At 37.0% G+C, this 19,126-nt stretch overlaps 5 protein-coding genes across 9 annotated transcripts; 4 read left to right on the top strand and 1 right to left on the bottom strand.

The window, feature by feature from the left end:
* The first annotated feature begins 48 nt into the window (after positions 1-48).
* Positions 49-9,361, top strand: LOC105275967. Of its 2 annotated transcripts, XM_020030398.2 has the most exons (14): positions 49-822; positions 1,099-1,508; positions 1,790-1,860; positions 2,062-2,290; positions 2,417-2,542; positions 2,623-2,916; positions 3,048-3,155; positions 3,267-3,726; positions 4,147-6,075; positions 6,204-7,092; positions 7,246-7,372; positions 7,456-7,598; positions 8,933-9,153; positions 9,269-9,361. In XM_020030398.2, the coding sequence occupies exons 1-14, from the start codon at positions 578-580 to the stop codon at positions 9,270-9,272; spliced, it is 5,256 nt and encodes a 1,751-aa protein (XP_019885957.2). In that variant the 5' UTR covers positions 49-577; the 3' UTR covers positions 9,273-9,361. The 2 variants fall into 2 exon arrangements, with proteins under 2 accessions (XP_019885957.2, XP_019885961.2); XM_020030402.2 differs by lacking the exons at positions 7,456-7,598; positions 8,933-9,153; positions 9,269-9,361 and having other exon boundaries at positions 7,169-7,339.
* Positions 9,362-9,417: 56 nt separating this feature from the next.
* On the top strand, positions 9,418-11,061 carry LOC105275996 (general transcription factor IIH subunit 3). The gene is made up of 6 exons (XM_011333298.3): positions 9,418-9,569; positions 9,690-10,192; positions 10,262-10,384; positions 10,478-10,613; positions 10,757-10,793; positions 10,879-11,061. Exons 1-6 carry the CDS (start codon positions 9,560-9,562, stop codon positions 10,952-10,954), a joined length of 885 nt encoding a protein of 294 aa, XP_011331600.2. The 5' UTR covers positions 9,418-9,559; the 3' UTR covers positions 10,955-11,061.
* LOC105276002 (anaphase-promoting complex subunit CDC26) lies at positions 10,947-12,349 on the bottom strand. 3 transcript variants are annotated; one of them, XM_011333324.3, is made up of 2 exons: positions 12,238-12,349; positions 10,947-11,455 (listed from the first exon to the last, which is right to left on the bottom strand). In XM_011333324.3, exon 2 carries the CDS (start codon positions 11,449-11,451, stop codon positions 11,227-11,229), a length of 225 nt encoding a protein of 74 aa, XP_011331626.1. In that variant the 5' UTR covers positions 11,452-11,455; positions 12,238-12,349; the 3' UTR covers positions 10,947-11,226. The 3 variants fall into 3 exon arrangements, with proteins under 3 accessions (XP_011331626.1, XP_011331618.1, XP_011331611.1); XM_011333316.3 differs by lacking the exon at positions 12,238-12,349 and adding an exon at positions 12,126-12,215; XM_011333309.2 differs by lacking the exon at positions 12,238-12,349 and adding an exon at positions 12,061-12,198.
* On the top strand, positions 11,812-15,314 carry LOC105276021 (inhibitor of growth protein 3). Of its 2 annotated transcripts, none has more exons than XM_011333338.3 (6): positions 11,812-12,079; positions 12,840-12,911; positions 12,994-13,353; positions 13,571-13,994; positions 14,086-14,281; positions 14,422-15,314. In XM_011333338.3, exons 1-6 carry the CDS (start codon positions 12,052-12,054, stop codon positions 14,536-14,538), a joined length of 1,197 nt encoding a protein of 398 aa, XP_011331640.2. In that variant the 5' UTR covers positions 11,812-12,051; the 3' UTR covers positions 14,539-15,314. The 2 variants fall into 2 exon arrangements, with proteins under 2 accessions (XP_011331640.2, XP_011331649.2); XM_011333347.2 differs by lacking the exon at positions 11,812-12,079 and adding an exon at positions 12,248-12,331.
* A 144-nt stretch (positions 15,315-15,458) lies between these two features.
* Positions 15,459-18,946, top strand: LOC105276032 (sideroflexin-1). Its single transcript, XM_011333358.3, has 6 exons — positions 15,459-16,892; positions 17,071-17,241; positions 17,329-17,530; positions 17,866-18,164; positions 18,390-18,437; positions 18,536-18,946. Exons 1-6 carry the CDS (start codon positions 16,702-16,704, stop codon positions 18,645-18,647), a joined length of 1,023 nt encoding a protein of 340 aa, XP_011331660.1. The 5' UTR covers positions 15,459-16,701; the 3' UTR covers positions 18,648-18,946.
* Positions 18,947-19,126: the final 180 nt, after the last annotated feature.

Below are 19,126 nucleotides of genomic sequence, written 5' to 3'. Positions count from 1 at the left end.
AATAAAATATAAATTTATGATATTTGAACTTTAATTTACGCCTCCTTATTGAATTTAACTTGATATATTGTAAATGACTCCAAGCCAGGTAAGAGTCACTGCTGGTATATTAAAATATGTTTAAGTTTTCTTTTATCTTCTACAGTATCTTAGTTGCATGAAAAATTCATTGTTGGATATCGGTCTTTATCGATCTGCAAGCGGTAATGAGTTACACTAACTGCATGTAATTATGTGATATGCACGCTACGAGCATATACTACACGTATATTGTAACTTACATGTGTGGGTGCGCTCCCAAGGCCATCTAACTTTCAATAAAAAGAAGTCGAGTACGTCAAGGTGATTTACATATCATTAAGACAGTTCTCTCTATTATTGGAAAATACTTCTCCATTAAAACTGAATTTTCATTTCTCTCTTTCTCTTTCGAAGTATAGTTTAATAATTATTACAATAATTAATACAAGTTTTAAGTAAGGGAACGGGGTGAGATAGATTCAATAGATTTGGCACTGACTGTACATGTGCCTGTATCTATATTGACTATTGACACATCTTAATTATCTTTTTGTCTATGACACATTTAAAAACGCAATTTGTCATTTTATCTACACATTCTACGCATACAATCACCTTAACCATTCATCTACAATGTATTAAATTGTTAAGTATTATTTGCAAATCAATTTACCAATTTATTAAAACAGAAACATATTTTATCATCGGCAATCACGAGTGCGCGACTCAGATTTCTATCTCAAGAATGTCGAAAATTTCGCTAAGAACCTCCAACACACGATTATTGCATCAACAGAAAAAGTAAACAACCTCTTTCGATACGCTATCAGAAAATTGCACTCGTCAAAATAATTATTAGATAAAATTAATGACGATAAACTATATTTCTATTTTTTTTCCTTTAATAAGAAAAAGAATTTTATTAATATTATATAAATATAATTCACTTTTTTACGTTAAGGATTAAATAGTTTTTATGAGAATTTCTGTTATCTCTAAATATTATTTAGATATTAACTTGTTCATATTTATAATAATGAAAATAATTATTCTGGATGTCATCAACTCTCGCTTAAGAAAATGGCCAAAAATGGACGTACGATTGAAGCCGTTCGGGTTTTGCTGTTCCATGGATCGCTTTGACCCTCTCTCGCGATATGATCAACGAATGCCACCTTACAAATCCTCTTTAACGGCGATAACTTCCGTGCACGAGTGTCCAGTGTCCAAGATACAGACACAATTTTTCACGCCACGGCTTTCCCGAAATAAGAAACGACTGGGCAAGGGCAGAATGTCGGAGATGGAAGATCAGCAACGACTTGGAAACGATACAATGAATTATTTTCACATCAATAGAAGGGATGGCTCCATAAAGTGGTATCTGGAAGACGAGATCGCGCTGGCAAAGAATATTTTCTGGACGGAAAAGCAACGTGTCCATAATGAAGAGAGGGACAAAATAATTAGCATTGCAAAAAAACAAAGTGAGGAATAATATCAAAATTTTCCATTCGATTATTTAGATTATAAGTATTGCGATTGCTTGTGAAATTTGAGCGATATATCGATTACGTGTCTGCCTGTACATCGGATTATGTAATATTGAATGCAGATGTAATATTTATACTTGTATTCATAACGAGAAATATTTGCTTTGCATATAGAATGTATTATTTATATCGCTTTACTTGTAAGCTCCTTTGTATAATTTATGCGAGAGAAATTTGATTCTTCTATGCAATTATTCAAATATTATTTTTTACAGTGAAAAAAAGAATGAAATACTTGTTGAATCTGCGATATCCACGATGGTATCAGGACTTCTCTCCGAATCAAGTATGATATAAAAATAAATAATTAATCCTTCAAGTCAATTTTATTTTAACAAAGATTTACTATTTGACACGTGCCAATATAATATTATTAATTAAAAAATAGTTGTAACTAATAGACTGTGCATAAATAAAAAATATTTAATGTTCCAAACATTTTTTTAGAAAAATACAAATTTTTACATACAATTATATAAATTTCTAGATGAAAAACTTGATGAATTTAGAAAATGTAATGCGCACCGATTATGAGGAGACAACGACAAGCGGCACGCAGAAGTCTTTGATGGCTATCGGCGTCGTTTCAACATTTTTCACGTTGAAGCCGATTGTCATAAAAGAATTACACAAGTCGTGCAATTTGAATGGTGTCGACTTTTTGCGAGAAATTTACAAAATACTAACCGGGAATGATTTCCTCGAAGAGGGATATAGTATATTTTGCTGTATTCTTATATTAGACATAAGAAAGACAAATTTTCCGAGTAATATGATGAAATTAATAAATCATGTATTTTATTAACAGATTTGTAACACTTATGTTATTATTTAACTTGCAGAAAAAGTTTATGATTGCAATGAAAGAATAATATTATCGGCTATTGCATTTCTGACATTACCACAGACGGTGGAGGAATTACATAAAAGATTACCACCTGTGATTATGCCAAAATTACCACCAAAACGTAGTTTAATTATTTGATAGTATTCAAATAAGAATGAGATTAATGAATTTTTTTCTACTGATAGCTAATCCGTATTTTAGCAAAACCACCAACGTGTTTCCCGAGACGAAAAGACAGTTGTCCTTATAAAGAAGAATTATTTAGACGTTCTGATTGGGCCGGTTATCGAAACAAGTTACAGAAATGGCAGAAACAATATAAACTTTTAGCAGTTCCAAAAGTAATTTTACCATACCAGAAATATAATCAGTTGCTCAATAACAACAATGCAGCGCTTAAATTTAAGAAACAAGGGAAAAATATTTATGGACAGCTTGAAAAAGACAGCGCAAAGGAGCTACAAAAGATTTCTGCAACTAAGCTGGATCAGACTAGTAAATACGAATGATGTAAATTAGTAGTTTTAAATATAGAAACTATTTGATTCCTATCAATAATAAATTATAAATCGAAAATATATAATGTTATAAATAATATTTCTATTAAAATAGTAATTAAAAAATAGGTATGACAAGCATTGATTATCAATTAAAACATAAAAAGGATTTCTCAAAACGGGAGATTTCGGAAGTGGAAAAATCAATTATCGATGTTCCTCAGTTGCCAGATAAAAGTAAAAAAAATATAGTTTTGAAACCGAAAGAATTATATAAAGACACATATTTAGAATATTATACAAAAGTTAATTTTATATATATAACAATTTCTTTCACATCTTTTTAAGAAACACTAGTGCTGAAGCCGCCAAGAGCGAGCCAAAAATCCTGGCTGGGTGAAAAGGACGCTCATTATGTGATTTCTGGTGCGTACGAGGATGCAGCAACAGGTTCTGTAACTTACGAAATCAGTGGCGTGGCTAATGTGACACCAAGCAACAGTGATGAAAGATTTTTTGCGGTTCTAAAACGTGATAAGCCTAAGAAGATCTTCCCCGGCGGTAGAGAGAATCTGTCCAGAAACTGGCAGGAATGGCTGCAGAACGCTGATGAGGAATTCAGGCAGGTAGAAGACGAGGCTGATGAACTGATCAAGAGCATACAGTCTATCACAAAACTGTCGTTTCCTGAGCCAGTTTGCGACAGTTGCTGCCTTTGTCGGCAGACTAGGAAGACTCGTGAGAGAATGCGGCAAAGCAAAGCACCATATTTGTTGATTGATAATATCATTCAGAATGACGAAAACAAGTAAGCGTGAATAACTTAGCTAATAGCTTCCTGTGGATTCCAGTGACAATAAATATATATAATAGCTTATACCTGAACGTCTTTTATGCACGCTCTTATCATTATTTTTATTTTGTTTCTGGTATTTTTATACTATATTTTCAAAGCTGTGATTTTATTGAATAGAGCACAACTTGTACAACAGTTCTAGTAATAAACAATAATAATTGAAATTCTGGATGCAAAAATTTTACTAAAATCTGGCACAGTTTAATACTCATTTGAAGACTTTTGAGTTCTAAAATGTTCAAATCCTAAATTTTTGATATTCCTGGAATTTTTTGATTTTTTTCGAAAATTCTAAAGTTTAAAGATTAAAAGTCTTAAATATATGTGCTAATGTTATGATCTCTCCGAGTCCACGGACACTGTTTGCAACAGGTATATCGTTGGATCTGTGGCTATGCACTCCCCAGGACCTAGTCCGACAGAATCGCCAATTGATCTACTTGAAATGGTTGCTTCAAAGGATGAGATTACAACAAATATCATCATTAATGGCGTTACTGATCACAATGGCAAAACTCAATACCTCGTATCGGGTATTCAAAAAGACAAGATACATATACCATCGCGAGTATCTGAGTTTCCAGCACCTCAGCCTGTTATTAGAAACATTCCACCTTGTGCATGCGCTATTCAGCAAATGTCCAAAGAGGATCGCGCAAGTCCTTCCCTGAGCAAGGATGATATTTCTTGGACAAAGGATGGAGGATTATGCCCTGGAAAAAAGTACAGACCGAATGAACCAGGCGCATATTCTTGCAAGAAATATCCTGGCGATAAATCCTGCAGACGTAATCCTTTTATGAAGGAAATACTGAAAATGAAAAAGAAGAAAACGGAAGAACAAGGAGAAGAAGAACAGGAAGGAAAAGCAGAACTTATCGACACAATGAAGAAAGAGGCTAAAACTGTTCGAGAAAAGAGAAAAGACAAATTTATTCCTGATCTTAATTATCCTGCTTATGATTATCCTTGGAACCTATCACGCACAGCGCCATCAGCAGAAATATCGAAGACGGACTATGAACTTACTTTGAAATTGACTTCTCCAGTATTACCTGCAACCTCTACATCACCCGGAGCACAGAAAAGACAAACAAATATCTCTCCCTCGAATAAGAAACTGGAAAAATTTGCGGAAAGTACTAAAAACAAAGATATAAGTGATAAAGCGTCCGGTAATATTTCCTTAAATTTGTCGAAAAGATTCGAAGAACAGAAAAAAGAAAGGGATACAATGGATAAGAACATAAAGCAAGATAGGAATAGACCTTTAAATAAGATTTTAGGTGATGAGAAAGATACACAATTTTCAGATAAAATTTCTAAATCGACGGCAAAAAATAAAATAAAAAAGCCGCAATTAAAGTTACCGTCAAATAAAATAATTAAACAACAACAACCTAAAAACATTGTTAAAAAACGTTCTAAAAGAGACAAAAAGAAGATCGCAGTGGACGAAACTGAGCAGCTCGATGGTCGAAAGCGAGAGATGGCGAGATTGAAGAATATGCTAAAGCTTCCCATAGGAATTCTAGGCGACGTCCAACCGGCACTTCTTCCGGAGGAGTTGCAAGCAATCCGTCAGTCTGAAGAAAAAACTGACGACCTCAGCGATTCTGCAATTTCAATCGACGAAGAGGAGAGCCGTATCAGGAAAGGACCCTGCGGTTGGAGAACAAAATCAGAACAGGAACTTCCAGCGAAGAAGACCCTGGCCTACCTTTGCGAACCGGACTATCCTTTGGAGAGTATGGCGATTCGTCCTGGTGGACGACCATGTGATTGTAGAGAAAACAGAAGCAAGAAGAAAATACTCAAGTATAATGTCGGCGGCTTAGTAGAAAAGAAAGATGGGAGAGGAGCCAGGAGAACAAAATTAAGGGAGGAGAACAGAATCATTGATGGCGTTGCTTACTTCACGCCACCCGCCAGTCCTCGAAGAAGCGATGAATACATCCCCGAATACGATCTTCTCGAATCGCCATACGACATGTGCGTTGGCGAAGTTACGGACGAGAGGTTGAAGCTAATTGAAAAGTACTCTGGACCTAAAAGCTTGATAGAAAAGACACGGAAGAGAGCTAAATCATGCAGGTGTAATAGCGGCGTCACGAAGGAAGCTCGCTTTGCCGATCGGAAGAAAGATATTGAAGAAACTCGACAGAAGCTGATGGAGTCGAAGTCGCCAGAAGAAAGATGGACCGTGGCCTTGAAGGACGCAGCATTGACCGATTATTTCACGCAGCCTAGAGATAGAACTCGCTGCTGGACATCGTGTAGAAAGTATGCTCGAAGTGTCAGGTAGGTTGAAAGAAAAGAATTGACACAACGATAATTATTAAAATTCCTAAAAATTCCTCTGTTGCATTAATTACTATAAATTAAACATATTGAGATAATTGTTTGATATCTAATATGGATTATTGTAGACCCCGCAGATTGAAGGTGGTGAAGCCCGTTTGCGAATGTAAGAATGAAAGAAAAATTGTGGAGCGAAACGAAGAAAGAAGCAGATGGAAGATGCGTCAACGGCGATTGAAGGCTTTGAAAAAGCAAGCTTTCATGCATGTCGTTGATACCTCAAGACCCATAGTGGAAAACACGAATCTTATCATATCGGAAGTGCAAAGAATTCCGAGGAAAACCGAGCACGAAGGTGACGTGAAATATTGCATATCAGGTGTGGCGAAGGATCTCTCTGTGTCGCCTCCTCAACCGATACTCGATGGCTTAAAGATGTCCACGCCGTTTCAAACACCCGAACCGAGCAAGGAAGATATTCCATCGGTTGCTCTACATCGCCACTGGTCGCCAATGGACGTTCCTCCGGGTCCGTTGCCGAGAAAAGACGCTGCTTTGAAGGAAGAAATGAACCGCAGAAAGAAAGCCAGAGATGAAGCGCTAACGCTAATTTACGGAGACATGAATGAACGGGATTCGACACGCCGTACTTATCAAAATGTGCGCGATCAAGGGAAACCGATGCAGGGCGTTGGGAAAACTCAGGAAACATGGAAAAGTCATAAGAACGTGGAAGAGAAAACATCTGGAGCGGTAATAGAATTGTGTTCATCAAGCAAGAAGACTGACAGCGAGATAAAACGTCAAGATACATCACGTGAGATAATTGTCAGTAAAGTAATTCCTGAGGACGAAAAATATTTTGAAGAAGCTACTGGCAAGATTGGTTATCGGTCAGATACGTCGTATAAACAAATTATTGAGAGAACGGGAGAGGATGAGCAGAGGCATCAGATAAACGACAGCGATGATAAGAAGCGTACAAGTAGTCAGCCTAATCTTACACAGATAATAAAGGTATTACCTATCTTTTTAATATAAGAATTTTATTGATAAGCATATCTTATATATCGATCAACTATTTGTCGTACAGATAAATTTGAAATCAAACAAATTACTTGTGAATTTTGAAAAATCGTGCAATTCAAATTTAAATCGAATTAAAATCAGGCCGAGTTGAAAAAGATGTCCGAGGAAGGGTACGTGTTCGCCAAATTACCGAAATGTTATCTGATGCCACAACTTCAAGACTGGATTATGCATAGAGAGGGTGTTGCTTTCTCGGAAACTGACAAAAGTAATTCATCCGCGAAATCGAAATATTAGTTTTCTTTTTTATTTTAATCGCTATTTTTAATTGAATTTTTTCTGTTCTCTCAGAAAATCTGATGAGAGAAACCGTTTCGATTTGGCAATTAATAGAAACAGTGCCAATGCCGAAGATCGAGACACCGTCATTGCATATGACAAAACAACAGTTAAGAAGGTTGATCTTTGATCGGGCAGAGGAGATAAAAAAGAAGGTATTATATATATACAGGGTGTCCCATTTTATATTTGTCAGAAAAATATTTCGATACGACGTCGTTTCAGAGAAAAATGTTTCAGACAAAAGTTATATGGCTTCGAGGGGGCAAGATGATGATATTCTCAATTTAATTGTAGATGGCGCCACTTTCGAGATTTCATCATGGCGGCCATTTTTTTAAATGGAAGTCGATTTTTCTCTCTAAGTGAAAGTTGTAGCTGATAATGAGACGAATACAACGGTTTTTTGTTTTTTGAAATTGGACCATTTTTCAGTGAGTTACAGCGTTCCAAAGTATACTGTTTTATAATTTAAGTATACACATAAACCAAATCTTGTATCGAAAAATTTATAGTAAATCAAGCACCCCAATTGTGAGAGGCAAGGGGACTCACATTAAACAAGCACCCCAATTGTAAGAGGCAAGGGGACTCACATTAATAAAGCACCCCGAAGGGAACAGAAACCTACTACGTCCACGTCGTTGTTCCTGGGTAGCGCTAAAAGTAGGATAGTTGATAGAACGGTACACTTTGGGTAATGCAAATGCCGGCAGTATTGTAACTTGTAGTTCTCATAACTCGAATAATATTTAACGAAAAAATACTTTATTATAGTGTTTTGAAAAGCTCTCGAGGTAAGCTACAAGACTGTATAATGAGAAATAAAGAGATCCATTAAAAAAAAAGTTAACCTTCACATAAACCTTGACAGATGCACCCAAGGTCAAATCAGTGGCAGCATCTTATGTCCCCCTTGAAGTCATAAAACTTTTGTAAGAAACATTTTTCGATACAAGATTTGGTTTATGTGTATACTTAAATTATAAAACAGTATACTTTGGAACGCTGTAACTCACTGAAAAATGGTCCAATTTCAAAAAACAAAAAACCGTTGTATTCGTCTCATTATCAGCTACAACTTTCACTTAGAGAGAAAAATCGACTTCCATTTAAAAAAATGGCCGCCATGATGAAATCTCGAAAGTGGCGCCATCTACAATTAAATTGAGAATATCATCATCTTGCCCCCTCGAAGCCATATAACTTTTGTCTGAAACATTTTTCTCTGAAACGACGTCGTATCGAAATATTTTACTGACAAATATAAAATGGGACACCCTGTATATGTATAGTATATATCGATTATCAATACCAATCATAATTGTTATAAATTATAAATTATATAAGTATTAATCATATATTTTAAAGTTATAATTTTCCACAACTTTTGCTTTTCAATTCTTCTAGTTTCACCTTTGATAAGTACCGACATTATTAATATAATATGTTAATTTGGGTTAATTTATTGGTTTGCGTTTTTCGACAGATTGAAAAGGAGAAAGCGACTTTTCACAGCGGAGTACGCAAAGCACGCGTTTCTCACGCCCGCACCATGTGGAGCACCATGGAATTTGGAAAATTCCCTTCCGCGTCATTCAAAAGAGCGTTCTTTACTTACATGGCCAGTAAAGAAGCCGATGGACACGTTTACAGACCATGGTTGACTTCCGAAGTTTGCGGACGAGATCCCGACTTCAGTTGCTATCAGTAAATTTCAATTAACAAAGTCTATTTATCAATTCTAATTTCTCTTTTACATAAAAGTTGGTTTCCCGATGGTATTATAGTTGCTTGGTTTAATAACGAACGTACCCATTGTTAGATGACATGACGGACGGGATGACTTCTTATTCACATTACGCGGGAAGTGACGCCATATTAATTTCTAGTTTACATTTTCGAAGACACTTCCAGATGACACTACTAACGCTCTGCTTTTAACACAAGAGTTTGACTATCCTGATTGGTTGTATCTGTTACACACTAGTCACACATGTGCTGTGCACTTGCTCCCAGTTGTTTATATCGGAACGGATGACGAGAATGTGCACGCAAATTCTCTAATTAAAGCAAACAAACTTTCTAATTGAAAACAAGGTTATTTAACAACGAGATGTCGACTGGTACTTTAATATTTTATATAATAACTTTGATTCTTCTAATTATTTCTATTTATTTTTTATATAACTTCATCAATATTCAATATCATAATCATACTTATAATTATATTCATTTGTCAACAGATAAGTCCTTAGAAATAGAGACCAGTTTGCTGGTAATAGTGCTGGATGTCAATCCGGTGCAGCGGATAGTGAGGCAAGAATCTAAGATACTGTCCCAGTGTCTGGACTCCACAATTGTCTTTGCCAATGCCCATCTCATGCAGTCGTCGAACAACGAACTCGCGATAATGGCATGCCACAGTCACAGTGCCCAGTTTCTCTACCCATGCGAGAGTACCGCAGAGATCAGACAAATGGACGGTCAGTATGAAAGGTTCACCATGGTGGAGCGTACGGTGCGCCAGCAGTTGCAGCAGGTCATCAGCGAGATCACCATGGACCTGAGCGCGGAGAGCCTCATCTCGGGCGCGCTTAGCAGGGCGTTGTGTTACATAGCACGACTGGAGCGTGACAGGGTCGCTGGCCAAAAACTGCATTCCAGAATACTGGTGATTACCGGCAGCCACGATTCGGCCACGCAGTACATGAATTACATGAATATATTCTTCACGGCACAGAGAATGGTTTGTTCGGATTTTTATCACCTGTCATAATAAAATAATGGATGAAAGAGATGTACGTGATTGTTGCAGAACGTCATTCTGGATGTGTGTAGCCTGGATCAGGAGTTGACGCTCTTGCAGCAAGGCTGTGACATCACTGGCGGTAATTATCTGAAGATACCGCAGCTCGCTGGTCTACTGCAGTATTTATTGGTAAATTATGTACACTCAGATTCACGTGATGATCAATATAAATGTGATTCTGTGATTTATTGTGACTGAATTACTGCTCTTTTTTTGGTTTAGTGGGTTTTCTTGCCAGATCCTAACGTTCGATCAAAATTAGTCCTCCCCCCACCGGTGAAGGTGGACTATAGAGCAGCCTGCTTCTGCCATCAGGAACTCGTTGATATTGGATACGTCTGTTCTATATGTTTATCAAGTAAGAATATACTGTTACATCGAATGAATTATGTTACTAATGGCCCCAAATGTAATACGAAACGATTGGTTTAAAGTTACGCAATATTAATCATTGTTAAAGTTTTATATTAAATATCACATAACTATTTTTTTCTCTTTCAGTTTTTTGTAAATTTAGTCCAATATGCACAACGTGTCAGTGAGTATTTTTATCCTATTTATTACATCTTTGATACAGTGTGTGAACTATGTATAATAATCATGAATAATTATATTTTTTTAAGCACGGTGTTCAAGATGCCAGGACCTATATCCATGAAAATGAAGAAGAGGAAGAAGAATGTAGACATCGTTCATTAATATTATATATTTCATGTAATTTCGCAAATAAAAATAGAAACAGAAAATCAAACTTTAAACATTTGTAAATAGAAACGTTGTCTTAATAATAAAAGCAATTATTCTAATTGTATGAGTGAGGAATAAATCTATCATATAAGATATTAATATAAAGATTATATAAAAGATATAGCAATATTTATACAAAATTATGTCAAATAATATAAAATTTAAAACCTAAAAGGTTCTATTAAATCGTACATAATTTTATTGATACATGTCCTATAAATTTGCTACATTGTAGATCGATTATGCGTGGCCGGATGCTGCTGCGGCTGCTGCATGTAACCGATGCGTTCCTGGATCTCGCTCTGGGGAACCTTTCCGCCCCATGCAGGAGGATTCATGGATGTTTTTCTCTCGGGATCTTTCTTGGCCTCATGTGCTTTTTTTATGTCTTCGTATTCTTGCAAATCGTCCAGGCGCATCTCTATGCGTGTTGGACTTCGACGTATCATCTTGCTGGAAAAATATTAATTTTATACTAAAGTAAACCTTTCGAAATTGAATGTAAAATAATGAAGAGTCGATCAAAGCATTAATTATCGAATACACGATTTTTATTACAAATAACTCGAGAATCAAAAGTCGGGTAAAAAATTAACGTAGTAATGATAAATTGAAAAAGACGCATAAAAAGCGAAATTTAGTCAAAGATTAATCACATAGAAAGAAATATTGAAATCTAACAGTCTCTTAATCGGGTGCCGAGTTTCTCGTGCTACATCCCTGCCTTTCGTACAACATGGCGAGATACACGATAATGCTTCAAATAATCCCAAATCAAACTATATGATCCTAATCGTGTCTTTCCTTGGCTGTCTCGTTACAACGAGTGCCGTGCTTCCCCGAAAATTTCCACTGACAATCTCGGCCGAAAGTTCAAAAATGCTGGAATCATTAAAAGCATGCCAAAAATGCGGAAGCGAAGGGGTTGACGCGGCGCGGGCACGCTTTTGATCGGGCGGCGCTTTTCCTTGAAAATTCGCGATTTTCGAGCAACGAGCAGCGGATACTAGTCAAGTATATTAATCGTGGGCAATAGACAACGCGGGAAAATGCTCTACCTCGAGGATTACGTTGAAAGTGCGTAGCAAAAGCGTCACGCTCGTCTCGCCCGCGGTATTCTAACCTGCTCTCGTGGCTCGCAGCTAACCTAGAAGAGGCTTGACACGTTCACGCGATTTCGCGAGCTGACGACAAATGCAGCCATTTTTCTTTATGTTCCGCGGGGCAATCCGCACCTCCTTTTGCACGGCGATCTTGGTCTTTTCCTCACGATTATTACAAAATAATGAAAAACCGCGTACACCTCGCGGCGCAACTTTGCGTCGAGAGGTTAGGCGCATGTTTGTCGATGTAGTCAATGTATATAATTTTCATTATTGTTTATGACAATAAGAAATTATTCTTAAAGTTAATAAAAGTACTGTCTTTTTATCAATTAACAATTTTATTGTCATATCTTTTAAATTACTGGAATATTGTTTAACAAACGCTCCCTTTAGCAATAGAATGACAAAATTATTTGTAACAATGGTCTATTGTCTTTTGTTAATATAATGATAATAATATTAAAAAATGATTTGAAAAAGAAAATAGATTGTTGATCTCAAACTTGCGCAAAAGCTCAATGCTTGCTTTTTAATGAACGGAATGATAAAAGATACATGCTATACATAAAAAATAATGTGTCAGAAGATTTGTTTGTTAAGTTAATGATTATATAGAAAGATCCTTAAAAATCAAAAACAATTAAGCAATAATAAGTTCTATTCTATATGTGCATTTAGATTTATGAAAGATTGGAATGATTTTTTTACTGACACTAATCTTGCGATTGTAGTGATCGAGCATCTTCCACAAGAGCTGAGGGATCGATTTACCGAAATGAGGGAGATGGATCTAGGTGTACAAAGTATGTAGTTGCATGACGTAATAAATGAAACAATGATGACAGTCATATAATATTAATAATAATAAATCCTTGAAACTCTCAGATTCAATGGACAGCTTGGAAAAGAAGGTAAAGACGTTCTTCTCCAATGCCAAGAAGATGAAGCCCAGTGAAAAAGAGGCGGAGTACGAGGCTATTAAAGGAGAATACTACAAGACTCTGGACGATGCTGACGAGAAAATACATTTAGCCAATCAAATGTACGACTTGGTGGACAGGTATTTGAGAAGGCTCGATCAGGAATTGCACAAGTTCAAGATGGAGCTCGAGGCAGACAATAAGGGCATCACTGAGATCCTGGAGAAGAGGTCCCTGGAGTTGGATCAGCCACCTACAAATAGTAGTCAAAAGGAGAACCGTTACAGTTTCACCCCGAGCAGAACGCGAGACAATCACAGTCACTGTAAGCTGTTAATACTTTTAATGTAAATTTCGATTATTTACATCAGAATGTTCCCAGATCGCAAAATGACAGTTACGCTATGTTGAACTTGTGAAAGAATTAAAATCTTTTAGCAGTTTTATTTACAGAATTCATTCGTCGCGGCAAATCTATTATTATTTTAAGCGGGAAAAATAATTCTCGAAGCAAATACTAATTTATAAGCTATTTATACCAGCTCGGTCGGAGAAACGGAGAGACTCCAACGCGTCTTCCACGTCGACCGAGAAGAGGCTGGCGGTTGAGAAACTGCCCGCGACCACGAGCTTACCGGAATCGCGGCCGGCGTCGGCCAATTCCGCGCCTATTGTCGCGACAAGCAACGTTGCACCGGCACCGACGGCGATCGCCAATTCCGTGGGCTCGGTTTGCTACAACCTCGGCCACATCGGTGCTGGTAGTAACGCTATCGCCGCAGCGGCGTCGCAAGCGATCGCGGCTACGCAGTCCATGCAGCAGGGCAGACGCTCGGCCAGTCTGAAAGCCAGCTACGAGGCGATCAACACTGGCGGCGTGCATGCCGCGGAATTCAGCAGAGAGCTGGCCGGCGCGGCGCAAACCGCCATCGCCGCGATCCAGGAGACCACGAAGAAGCACAAGAAGTACGTGTTGTACATAAGGAGAAAAAAAGTTATCTTGTAAACAAATTTGTGTGGCGTCTGTGACAAAGAACACGTTGCGTTTCTGAATTAGGAAGGTGACGGCGACTGTGCCAAGCTCGAGCGTAATCGCGACGACGGTCCAGCAGCCTGTATCGCCACTGGTGGTGACGTCGACGCAAGTAGTCGATCCGGATAATCCAGAATGGACGTACGATCCTAACGAGCCACGATATTGCATATGCAATCAAGTATCCTACGGCGATATGGTTGCCTGTGATAACTCAGACGTGAGTGCACAATTTCGATATCTTTGCGTACATTTAGGGAAAATGAGATTAATCTTGTTGCGATATTTAAGACGTTACTTTGTATTTAATTGCAAAATTAACGTTTTACAGCGAATATAATTTATATTGACTACTTTCAGTGCCCTTTCGAATGGTTTCATTATCCGTGCGTGGGTATCACTGCGCCACCCAAGGGTAAATGGTATTGCCCGCAGTGTACGTCCTCGATGAAGAGACGCGGCGGACGGAAGAACTGATTAGGAAAGAGGCAGATGTCGAAGAACCACATTGACCATGCTGAAAAAGCATCGTTACTACCTCTTAACCACTGTCCGTCGTATAACGTCGCCTTAGTTAGGAAGTCGTTATTAACTCTGATTTTCTATGATTTTCTCAATGTGTTGATTCGCGTCGTTATCTCGGGAGAAAGAGAGAGAGATTTTCAGCCTTTTTCTCTTCGTAATTATTAAGTATACGGTAAAAGGGCGATGTCTCTTTACGAACACGACGTGTCTAACGGATATATATCGAATCGATAAATTTCGTAAACATCTTATGTGTTCCCCTGTTATCTTGGAGCGAAAGGAAGTATTCCAGGGCTTCTGGGAATAAAAGGTGAATGCAAGGTTGTTTAGCAACTTCGATGAAGTTGAGATCGTCTGTTTCTTGTCAAGAAAGTAGATTTAAGCGTACAGTTATTTAATGTCGAATATTTTCCGACATATTAGAATGTAAATAAGTAACGAACTCCGTTTTTTTAAGTAATTTTAGATGGGTCTTAGTTTAATAGAAAACTTAATTTCAAATTTAAAAAATCAAATTTGAATGTTGGACGACATTCAAGGTTTACGTAGCGGTAAAGATTAAGAAGTGTTTTTTTTTTTTTACAATGGAGGAACAAACTTGGAATTTCTTCAACGATGTGATTTTCGAGATCAATGTGTATAATTCTGAAAATATTAATTTTGAAAACGGAACTTTGTAGCAAATTGGTGTAAAAATAAAATGAAGCATGCAGAGACGAAAGTTACTACCAAAGTGGACGATTGCATTAATTTCGATTAATCATAATTGCTGATTCTCGTTAACGAAATACGATTTAAAGTTGTCTCATCTCTTAATTCCTATTTTTATGCTGTACAAATTCGTTAGATGTGACCGATCTCACGTGAGATTTTACTTTACGCATAAAAGTATGAATTGAAAAATGACTCGCCGCTTAAAAGTGCTGCAGTAATTTTTTTAGAATTTATATTTCCTCCCGAAGAACACGCACGAGTTCGTCAATCAGTATATAGCTAGCAGACCAGATAAACCACAGCAGATTAACTAATACAAGTATTTTGATAATTTTCGCAAATACTGTCGATAAGTTCCATGTCCGTCGTAGCGTTTGCAACACCTTTTTTTGTTGTTGCTACTTCTTTGGAGAGTCGATACATTCTTTAACAGAAGGCTTGCGGTATTTCACATTAGTCCTCGCCATTTTTAATTATCACGATCAAAGATTACAATAAACGACCCGACTTCAACTTCGGAAGATCTTGAAGGGGAATTACCTCGCACCGATGTTTCCCGTGATATTGCAAAGTACTGCCAATATTTAGGGACGATCGTGTCGTCGTGTCCATGTGTTTATGTTATGATGCTTAAATTTCTGTTACTCTACCATTTCCGATGGCCCGAGTACACGCACGCGCAAGTGGAAATACCGATAATTATCATTAATTTCTGTTTCTGCGAGTTATCTCAAAAATTAATCTTGAAATTGTTAAATAAACAATAAAATAAAATTAACGAACGAACGTTGCCGTCAAAAGAGTGGCTGCGATTTTGTTTGTTCGATATTGATTAATCGCATTCCTTTAAATTGATCGAACTTACCAGTACAATTTGAATACATTTTTTTATTATTATATACTTGTATCTGTACTTGCAGTCTCGTTGTTTAAATGTTGATCCATTCAAATTCAAAATTACGTCCGTGATCGAGATATCGAATGCATGCGCATGAACAGAAGTAGCGCAACTGCGCTTTTCAATGATCCCGTGACTACAAATAGCATTGCGATATTTCAAGAATCGAAACGGCGGAGATCCTGCGAGGAGCTTCACGATATCCTGTTAAATGTTGTTGTGATGTTGAAAAGTGACATTTGCGTTATCAAACAAACGTTATGAGACAGAGAATGTCGGAAACTTTACCAAAATTATCATCCGACAACTTTTGTCCTTAATCGAATCGCAGTTTACCGTCTCCAAGACAAAGTTGGCGTAATTTTCTCCAAAATTTATTCCGTGCAAAGATTGTTCGACACATATTGCAGTTACTATTTTTACACATGTACGCTACTACTTGTGTCGATATTTATTTCTTATTAAATTATGTTGAATAATGAGAGCTAAGTAATTAGTCGCAGATGACGATGTTCAGAAAAGGCGACGGTTCTAAGGATAAACCGGAAGGCAGAATTGACGTCGATGAGCCACTTTGGAGCCAAGATACGTATTTTGGAAGATGGATGCACTATGCCTTCATCACCGACTGCCGCACGATCCTCGTGCCGGAGAATAAATTGAGGGAAGCGAAAAAGCTTTGCGAGGATTACAAGTGAGTTGGGACAGTAGAACTGCCATTTTAAATTAAAAGAAAAAGTTTCTAAAATTTCATTATACTTATAATACTAAAAATTTATTTGTTTGTTCTATATTTTTTTCAATTACTATTTGCTATTGCTATTTATTATAAACGAGAGTAGTAGAAAATAGATTGGTTGATCAATTTCCAGAGCCGGTAAGGAGCCGGAAGATCTCCAGAAAAAGGACATAATATACGCAAAGCAACTCGGGGACAGCGCTTTCCATCCCGACAATGGTGAGTTAATGCACGTGGTGGGCAGAATGTCTTTTCAATTGCCAGGGTCTGTCGCCCTCACCACTGCCATGTTGACCTTTTACAAGTGAGATAACACGTAATAATTGTTGCAAACAAATCGCTCCACCCAATTGCTCTCAAGTCTTATTTACGGAACGTGCATCTCCATCAGATCCACTTGCAGCGTGATTGTATGTCAATTGATTAATCAGGGTTTCAACGCATTCGTCAATTATACCAATCGAAACGCGATGAGCGATGATCCGCAGGACACCAGTGCGATCCAGCAAGCTTTTGTGTTCGCCACCGCGGCGAGCTGCGCGGCCGCTTTGGGATTCAGGAACCTCCTTTCCGGCAGAGGAACTCTTCTTGCAGTTAATCCGATCACCTTTAAACCTTTGTTTCCATTCCATATTCTTCCCAACTAATAGAACAAAATTCGTCGTTAAAAGAAATCTTGATCGTTTTTATTATTTTAATATTTAAGCAGCAGCGTTAATAAATATCGGTCACAAAAATGTAAAAGTTTTACAAAATTCGGGTTTTTTGTAAACTTTAATTTCCGACGTTCAAGCGAATTTATAATTACGAATAAAGAAAGGAAGAGTTACTGATTGACAAAATTATTTTTATCTTATTTCATCTATTTCTATCTGTTTTATTTATTTTATATATTTTTATTTAAATATTTTTATCTATTTCATCATAGAGATTCGCCCCATTCTGCGCGGTGGCTGTTGGAAACGTGGTGAATCTGCCACTCATGAGACAACGGGAGATCACACGGGGTATTCCTGTATTCGTTAAGAACGACGACGAAGTGTGCATCATGAAATCGCAGGTGGCCGCCGTTAAAGGTATTTCTGAATGCATCCTTACGAGGATAATAATAGCCGCGCCGGGAATGCTGATGATTCCAGTCCTGACACAACAAATGCGATCGCATTGTTTCTACCAACTTCGCCCGTGGCTCGTTCTTCCCGTCGAAATCAGCTTGTGTACACTTTGGTAATTTTCACAGCGCATTATGCTAGTAACGTTGCGTGATGCTAATTGTAAGAGAGATTTTTATGCTGTTATGTCGAACATTGTGCAAATTAGTACTGGTCACGTGTTCCATCTAAGTTGCAGTATTACTTATAAAAGTAAAATAAAATTCATAAAAAATTGGAACATAGATAACGCAAATAGATAAAACAAAATTATAAAAACATAAATATTATTTTTACGCAGTCTCTTAATCATGATCCCTTCGGCACTCGCCATTTTCCCGCAGAAGAAGTAAGTCTTAACAATTAATACTGAATAATTTATAATGCACGACACTTTTTGAACAAGGATTACTATAAATTGCATACTGATATATTTTGTATTGGAAGTTCAATGAAGCCGGAATTGTTGAAAATGTGTCCAGAAGAATACGAAATATTCCAAGAAAAGATGTGTGAACGTGAACATCCGAATAAAATATATTATAACAAAGGGCTGTAATTGGTATAAATAAAAATAAAATGTTTATATATTTCGTTATACTATATACGATTAGATCTTTCGCTTGCTTTGCAGAATTGTTTGATTCGCGGTGTATTAAAGAAACAGAAGGCTGTATAAGAACAAATTAATTACTGAATTGTCTAACAATGTTTATTATAACATATCACAACTATCAATATTTTACTACATACACTTTCATTAAGTTTATATGTAGCAAAGTTTGTTGTTATATTACTGTATATGGCAGTATTTTTTCATGTTCAGACTTAAAATACAAGTTCAAGTAATAACGATAATATTAAGAACTGTTTTAATGCTTAACGCTTATATTTCATAGAAAAATAACGCCAGAAACGGTATTCAAGATATACGAATACAGAATATACGGATAAATTAATGTTAAGATGCCCGAAAGGACCACTGTAAGTACTTATTAAATTAAGATTATTGCTACGAGCTGTGAGTAAAATACACGT

Source organism: Ooceraea biroi, chromosome 6, assembly GCF_003672135.1.
Source record: "Ooceraea biroi isolate clonal line C1 chromosome 6, Obir_v5.4, whole genome shotgun sequence".
NCBI lineage: Eukaryota > Metazoa > Arthropoda > Insecta > Hymenoptera > Formicidae > Ooceraea > Ooceraea biroi.
The sequence above is the reverse complement of the archived record's forward strand: the minus strand, read 5'-3'. Positions and strand labels throughout refer to the sequence as shown.

What these genes read in the sequence shown, in the direction of transcription:
- LOC105275967 (XM_020030398.2), top strand. Translation starts at nt 578, where the DNA reads ATGACACATTTAAAAACGCAATTTGTCATTTTATCTACACATTCTACG. An exon ending in TTTCCTCGAAGAGGGATATA is followed by an intron (nt 2,291 to 2,416) that starts GTATATTTTGCT and finishes TTTAACTTGCAG; the next exon opens with AAAAAGTTTATGATTGCAAT. An exon ending in GCCAAAATTACCACCAAAAC is followed by an intron (nt 2,543 to 2,622) that starts GTAGTTTAATTA and finishes TCCGTATTTTAG; the next exon opens with CAAAACCACCAACGTGTTTC.
- LOC105275996 (XM_011333298.3), top strand. An exon ending in TCTTCACGGCACAGAGAATG is followed by an intron (nt 10,193 to 10,261) that starts GTTTGTTCGGAT and finishes TGATTGTTGCAG; the next exon opens with AACGTCATTCTGGATGTGTG. An exon ending in CCAATATGCACAACGTGTCA is followed by an intron (nt 10,794 to 10,878) that starts GTGAGTATTTTT and finishes TATTTTTTTAAG; the next exon opens with CACGGTGTTCAAGATGCCAG.
- LOC105276002 (XM_011333324.3), bottom strand. Translation starts at nt 11,451, where the DNA reads ATGATACGTCGAAGTCCAACACGCATAGAGATGCGCCTGGACGATTTG.
- LOC105276021 (XM_011333338.3), top strand. Translation starts at nt 12,052, where the DNA reads ATGCTCTACCTCGAGGATTACGTTGAAA. An exon ending in CCTCGAGGATTACGTTGAAA is followed by an intron (nt 12,080 to 12,839) that starts GTGCGTAGCAAA and finishes TTGCGATTGTAG; the next exon opens with TGATCGAGCATCTTCCACAA. An exon ending in GATGGATCTAGGTGTACAAA is followed by an intron (nt 12,912 to 12,993) that starts GTATGTAGTTGC and finishes TGAAACTCTCAG; the next exon opens with ATTCAATGGACAGCTTGGAA.
- LOC105276032 (XM_011333358.3), top strand. Translation starts at nt 16,702, where the DNA reads ATGACGATGTTCAGAAAAGGCGACGGTTCTAAGGATAAACCGGAAGGC. An exon ending in AAGCTTTGCGAGGATTACAA is followed by an intron (nt 16,893 to 17,070) that starts GTGAGTTGGGAC and finishes ATCAATTTCCAG; the next exon opens with AGCCGGTAAGGAGCCGGAAG. An exon ending in ATCAGCTTGTGTACACTTTG is followed by an intron (nt 18,165 to 18,389) that starts GTAATTTTCACA and finishes ATTTTTACGCAG; the next exon opens with TCTCTTAATCATGATCCCTT.